At 41.0% G+C, this 6,511-nt stretch overlaps 2 protein-coding genes across 6 annotated transcripts in view; one reads left to right on the top strand and one right to left on the bottom strand.

Annotated features, from left to right (window-relative positions):
• LOC116385466 (protein O-GlcNAcase) overlaps window positions 1–3,921 on the top strand; it is a 14,038-nt gene extending 10,117 nt beyond the window's left edge. Inside the window, 2 exon segments of the mRNA XM_075447370.1 lie at window positions 773–932; window positions 1,468–3,921. Of these exon segments, the coding sequence (XP_075303485.1) occupies window positions 773–932; window positions 1,468–1,604 (297 nt within the window). The 3' untranslated portion in view covers window positions 1,605–3,921.
• LOC116385485 (urea transporter 1) overlaps window positions 2,419–6,511 on the bottom strand; it is a 20,791-nt gene continuing 16,698 nt past the window's right edge. For 3 of the 5 annotated variants that reach the window (XM_031850983.1, XM_031850982.1, XM_031850981.1), the window contains 3 exons: window positions 6,323–6,457; window positions 4,779–4,828; window positions 2,419–4,371 (listed from right to left, as the gene is read on the bottom strand). In XM_031850983.1, coding sequence (XP_031706843.1) covers window positions 4,189–4,371; window positions 4,779–4,828; window positions 6,323–6,457 — 368 coding nt within the window. In that variant the 3' untranslated portion in view covers window positions 2,419–4,188. The remainder of the gene's footprint in view (window positions 4,372–4,778; window positions 4,829–6,322; window positions 6,458–6,511) is intronic. The other 2 variants (XM_031850985.1, XM_031850984.1) reach the window with 1 other exon arrangement.

Here is a 6,511-nt window from a genome sequence, read left to right as displayed (position 1 = left end):
AGTACAGCATCTTTGTTGAAGATGGGAGGCGACAACACACTTGGTCACAGTGTTGCTCATCATGACAAACTGATCTCAAGCAAAGAGCCAAACAGACCAGGTGGTGAGCAACACCGCCGGCTCCGCCAGTGCCTGACATCTGTGGGGGACTCATTTGACCACTGCGTGGTGCACACTGACATCATTCACACTGCAGCCACAGGTGTATGTAGGTAGAAGCGTTTGCATGGCATCTGTTCCTTGTTTATCAGCCATGGGAACATAACGGCAGTATTTTTATGTAATTACTTTTCTTCCTCGTGTCACTGACTCTCAATGTGTGCTATATGTTTTATATAACACACATGTTTTGTGAACAACTCAGACAGGAAGTACGTTAGACGAATCACAGTCTGTCTGCAAAATAAAAGCAGCGGATACAGCAGAGACTGTTGATACAAGGCATTTAAAGTTAGCTAAAATAAAATTGGGTGAAATTTGAATTTACAATGATTATTAGTCTTAGTGTCTGTATATCATTTTGTTGGGTAACTTGAAACTATTTTGTGTTCTTATAAGGTGCAATCCATCAAATATGGCCCCTTAGTAGCATCTAGTGGCAGCTGTTGAAAACTACAGCAACAAAGGAATATGCATGGCAAACGCTTCTCCACAATCCTCCATCAAACGAGTTCAATGGCCAATCAAATAAGCTGAATAGGACAAAGTTAACTTCCTGGACTTTACCTTATCATCAGTAACACATTGTGAGAATGTCCTTTCCTCTGTGTAGGACTTGATCAAGCTGATGGAGGAGGACCAGGGCGAGTACCCCGACACTCTCCTATATCACTTCCCCTCTCAGCTACGACTGGACGCCCTGCCGGAGCTGGTGGACGTCAGCGTCAGCCGCACCCTGCTCACCGCCCTCCTCGCTGCGCTCAAGGCCAACGGTAAGGACAGGGTGTGGAGCCATTGACCATCGCTTCTGAAAAAAAAATGAAAGTGCAGTATATGGTACATCATGAAATGTTGTGGAAAATATTTACATACCTCTGTGCAGCATGCGAAACCTCCTCTGGGGGGGGGGACTCGAGTTCGATATTAAGGTTAGTGCTCACCGGCTCAAAGCTGAACAGAAGAGCAAAAACAAAGTATAGAGGGTCGAAACTGTGTCGTAATACCACTTCACATGAATTCAAGCTGCCTGTAGATGTTTTCAACCATTACATTCAGTTGTTTTGATTATTTATTGGCTTGCCTGCTGACATTAGCCCTGAATGTTGAATTTCTGTGCTTTTAAAACTTTCCTTGACAGGCTTCCTCAGACTAACCGGTTCTCTACGATGCATTTCCTCATATAAGAACCTCTGCCTTTACCTCATGTACAAGAGTATCTGTCGGTGCATTTTGTTTTGTATGCTGGGGAAAAGATCTTCATTTGACCTGAACATGTTTCATGACCATTTCATTCCTGTGTGTGTGTAGGATCTCAGGGTGTGTTCTGCGAGGTGCAGCCGACAGACCGTCACAGGCTGGAGTTCTTGACTAAACTGGGCTTCCTGGAGATCCTCAGAGGAGAAGCCAGGAGCAGAGAGGGAGTGGTGCTGGGGAGGATGCTCTGAAAATAAACACACAGACTCACTCACACACCACCAGACACTTGCAACCAAACGGTAGATACACAGAGGCACTTGCACACACAGAAAGATGTTAGAAATACAGTATGTCCAGTACAGCAGAGAGACACGGGATCTGTATTATCTCCGGCAAGAGGTGAAGTTATTTTTATTTTTTTTAAAGGGACATTCCTGGATTCCTTTTAATCTGTGTGGCAGCAGTAACAGGGCTGCACCCTGAGCTTTCTGAAGGAGTTACAAAAAACAAAATAAGCTTTGAGTTTAAACCTTCAGCAGAGCTGTGCTAATCTTTCCCGGATTCAAACCCCTGGCTACGGATTACAAGATTTAGTCATGTTACAAGGAAGTCGACAACGGTATAGTTTAATGTGGGAGCAGAGCAGTAGATTTTGGCAGCTATATTTGGTTGAACTGGCTTTAGTAAATATTCTTGCATTTCATAACGACAATGGATCAGACTTTTTGTGTGTGAAAGTGGTCGCTGAGAGTCATCATCCAACTCTGCATTTCCTCTCGGCTGCATTTTAGCGTCTTTCAGCTCATCGTTTTGGTTTCCCGACCCACAATTTGTAGCTTCATATCTACCGTACAGACATGAGTGGTATTGAGGTTCTCAACTGACTCATCCAAAAAAAAGTGAATAATTAATTTCACTAAATATCAAACTATTCCTTTAAGCCGTCATAGAATAGTCCCCTCCTGTAGACAACCACGGTTAAGCTGCCACAGTCGATTTTGTGCTCTGCTCCCTCTGCTTCGTTCATAAACGATACTATTAGGACATTGTTTATAGCTCCTGTCCTGTTGGTTAATAAGTAGAGTCTGCTAACAGCGGACTGGACGCAGGCACAGCGTCACTGTTTACACTTGATTAGTTTAGATGATTGTTTACATGCATGAAGAACAAAACATTGTGAAAAACTAAGCATATACAACACAAACATACATTTATTCTTTCAATGGAATGCTCTAAAATAGCGACATTAATGGAAAATAATTTACTAGACATTTCTCGGTCATTACAGCTATAAAGAGAACACATGAAAATGCGAGTGCATGCACGCTAAAATTCATCAGGAAAATAATAATTAAATATTCATCGAGATTGTGCATGAAAACAATCATGCGGATACATAAGGTACATTAAACACAGAGCCACACACACACACCTTATCTGTTTACACTGGGTTCAATTGGATATAATCTCAATAATCTCATCGTTAGGTACTGTAATCATCACCAGTGAGTATGCATGGTGTGTCTGTGTGGGTACTTTGTACATGGTGTGTATGTGTGAGTGTGTACAAACATACCAATTAAGACAGCTATGTCATTCTGCCTTTATTCTGAACCATTATGAACATAAGCAGACAACACACACACACACAGTCATGCTAAAAGAAGCACAAGAGCACTCGCAATCAAATCTTCAACTGAAAGTACGTAGAACTACGAATGTAGTGTTTGTGCAAGTATTTATATTTCTTCTTTTTTATTATTGTTATTGCTTGTTATTGCTTTATTATTGTTATTGCTTGTTATTGTTCGTGATTGCTTGATCAATCACGGACTGAGAGTCACTTTCGTATGTTTCATCTCGATTCCTCATCACCATTTGTCCGTGTGGTAGTTTGTGATAAAATAATTTAGTCCCAGAACTAAAAACCATGGAGACAAAAAGAATCCTGAAAGCACTAAAATAGAACTGCATGACGTAAAACAACATTTTAGAGGACGTTATTGTTTGTGGAAGAATGTCACTTCACCTGTATAAAAAAAAACCTTAAATAATATTTTAATGGTTAATATTCGTTCTCTTTTTTTTAACATTAGACTGGGGTGTATGGCTTGTGTGAGAATGTGGATGTGTGTGTGTTTGGGATGATAGATGTTGATGGGAAATATGCATAAAAATAATTACACAGGGGCACTGTGATAAAAAGACTATATCTATGAATGAACCCATGGAACACCGTCACTATTTAATTGAAGAGAATTTATAATAATAATAAAGTCTCAAGATTCAAACAGTTGCCTTTAACTTCCTGGCCTAGGCAGCTGACCACTCCGGCCATTTCAGAAACGCATCACATGTCGTCCGTGTGTACTCACCGCCCGCCTGCATTGAGATACATGTTCATGTCTGTTTTTACAATGAGTCCCAGTGCGTGCTTTGTTGTAGTATGTCTATGCAGGGTAATGAAGGGGTTAAAAATAATTACTGTTGAATTCAGTTTGTGTTTTTATTGACAATAACTTGTTGATTTCATGACTATTAAAAGATGTTTTCTTTCCCCTTAAATGGCTGTTTATTCGGCTTGGTTAAAAATGTTACACATTTAGTAAAAATGGTTGAATACAGAGACATAAATAACAACTGTGATACTTTATAAACAGTTCTCATTATTGTGTTGCTAAACATACATTGCCACCTTGTGGACAAAATGTATAGTGACTGCTTTCCCAAAGTGTTGAATCTACTTTTTTGTAGTCACTTGTGAGCCTATTGTGGAATGGGAGTTTATTATTCATAAAAGCTCAAAGTACTGATACAGTATGGTACAATGCGTTACACATCAGTGCACTCCCTGTCTGCGGTGTTCCCAGCTTCCCATTGGCTGCGGGAGCGCAGGTTGTGTTCAGGGGCCATGACTTGACCAATAGGGATGCGGTACGCTGCTAAACTGCCGGTCAGCAGCAACATCAGTGTGGCTGTCAGAGTAGCTGCCCAACTGCATGCTGGGAGACCAACCTAGAGAAAGAAAGGTAGAGAGATTCTGATGAATAAGAGAGAGTGAAGTAGAACAGTTTGAGTGAGAATGGGCTCTATACATGTAAAAAGGAGTTGAAGAGTTTCAGCACTAGCCTCCTTCCTGTTATCTTGAAAGGGGCATAAAAGATGTGTGTTAACTAACTACAGTAATAGACATGTAAAGGCAAACATTGGGAATCAACATCATGGACCAGTCGTCTTAACTGTGGGGTGACAGGTCTCTGATACAACAGCCCCACTGACGTTTATGTGAAACTTAACACTTTCAGCCCAGAGAGGAAAGTGTCATTTTCATCACCCTTAAGCATAGCTAGTTCCCACCAGGAAGCTTGATATTGTTCTGCAAAGTGGTTCATACACACATGGCTTGAGGTGTGTGTACTTACAGTTCCCAACAGATTGCTCAGAGCGATGTCAGCATATGCAGAGAGGAAGGCTGCATGCAGAGGAGAAGAAATGAGGCTAAATACATCCGCGACACACTCACTCTGTACCTTTTCTTCAGGTCGCCGAGGTATTTACAGTAACAGGTACGGAGGTTGGCTGCAGTTCACCTTGTTACGGAGACACACTGGAAGCCCCAATTAACACCGATTTACCTAATGTGAGTAGATTAGCTCCCTGGCAAACAGGTCAGCACTAATGTCCAGCGTGCTCCAGCTGCAATTTCAGATGTGTGAATGTGGTTTAATGTTGTCAGCTTGTCTGTATTCATGAATGAGGACACAATGAGACAGGGCAGCCCAGTCTAAAAATATCCATTAAATGACAGGAACTATTAGCCAATTACAACCATTTGGTGCAGAGAAATTGCCAAAGGACGTGCATGAAATATTTGACAATATAGGGGAAATATGTATGGAAACAAAGTACGGAGCTGAATGTTTGGGTACGAGTTTCTTTAGATCCAGACAACAATGCTGCAGCATCGAGGCTCATTATTAAGTCTGAAAAATGTGAAAAACCCATTTAACCTAAGAGAACTGAGGGCATTTAAATACAATGTTTTGACACGATTAAGTTCAGAATGACTTATTGAAAGGCTAAAAAGTTGCGTTTGTATGCTTTTAAAAGGGTGTTTTTTGTTTGAGCAATCTTGTCCTATTATTGTCTATGTGACATGCACTGCATTGCATGTGAGTGTTTCAGCACCATGGACAGAGACAACATGAAACGCTGTATTAGTTTCAGCACCATGGACAGAGCATATTGAAGCAGCTTGTTGGTTTATGTCGCTCTCCAGTGGCAGAATCCCATAATGACTTTACTCTGGAGTCTGTTCGGTTTAATATTCCTGCTAAGTGCAAGTAAGGTTAACTGAACTAAAGAAGATACCTGTATTCAAAGAAATATGTTTGCATGGCTCTTGTTTTTCTGCCAAAAACTATTTAGAAAGCTATTAAGTATACTACATACTGTATAAGTCAGAGCAGTGAAGTTAAAATGAGCATTCCTTCCAATGGTTCTCCATCATTCATCGATGGAAAAAGATTGCCGTTTTGCAAATGTGTGATAACTGTTGTGTGCAACATGTCATTACTGAAATTAAATCCACACAAATCCTCAGTGAAACGCAGGTTTTGATGCAGGATTTCTGTTTTGAACGGGTTTTTTTTGTAGTTGGACAAAAACAGAGGAATAACTAAGAGGGATAAAAAATATCTATGATAATGTAAGAGTTATCTGTTATGGCCGATAACCAAAGCCCAGGTATTAGTATCAGGACTTAAAAAATGGGATTTGTGCATCCCTTGTCAACACATAACTACCGGCGGATCACAATACAAGGGACAAATTATATATTCTTTTTAATATAAGCGCTGTGTTTTACACCCTTTGTACTTTAATTCAATATCGTCATATGTGAGATCAGCAACACCGTCATTATGCACAATAGGTAGCGACTGTTGTGTGTGTGCTTGTGTGTTACCGCTGGCGATGGCAAAGAGGTGAGTCCTCCAGCTGAAGGTGAAGAAGAGTCCTCCAACAGCCATGCAGCCCAGCGCTCCATTAAACCCCGACAGGCCTGAGTACAGAGATTCATATCGCACCGCCATGGATAGACCTGTCAAACACACACACACACACACACACACACACACACACACACACACACACA

This window comes from Anarrhichthys ocellatus, unplaced genomic scaffold, assembly GCF_004355925.1.
Source record: "Anarrhichthys ocellatus isolate YVR2014 unplaced genomic scaffold, GSC_Weel_1.0 scaffold11, whole genome shotgun sequence".
NCBI classification, from domain to species: Eukaryota; Metazoa; Chordata; class Actinopteri; order Perciformes; family Anarhichadidae; genus Anarrhichthys; species Anarrhichthys ocellatus.
The sequence above is the reverse complement of the archived record's forward strand: the minus strand, read 5'-3'. Positions and strand labels throughout refer to the sequence as shown.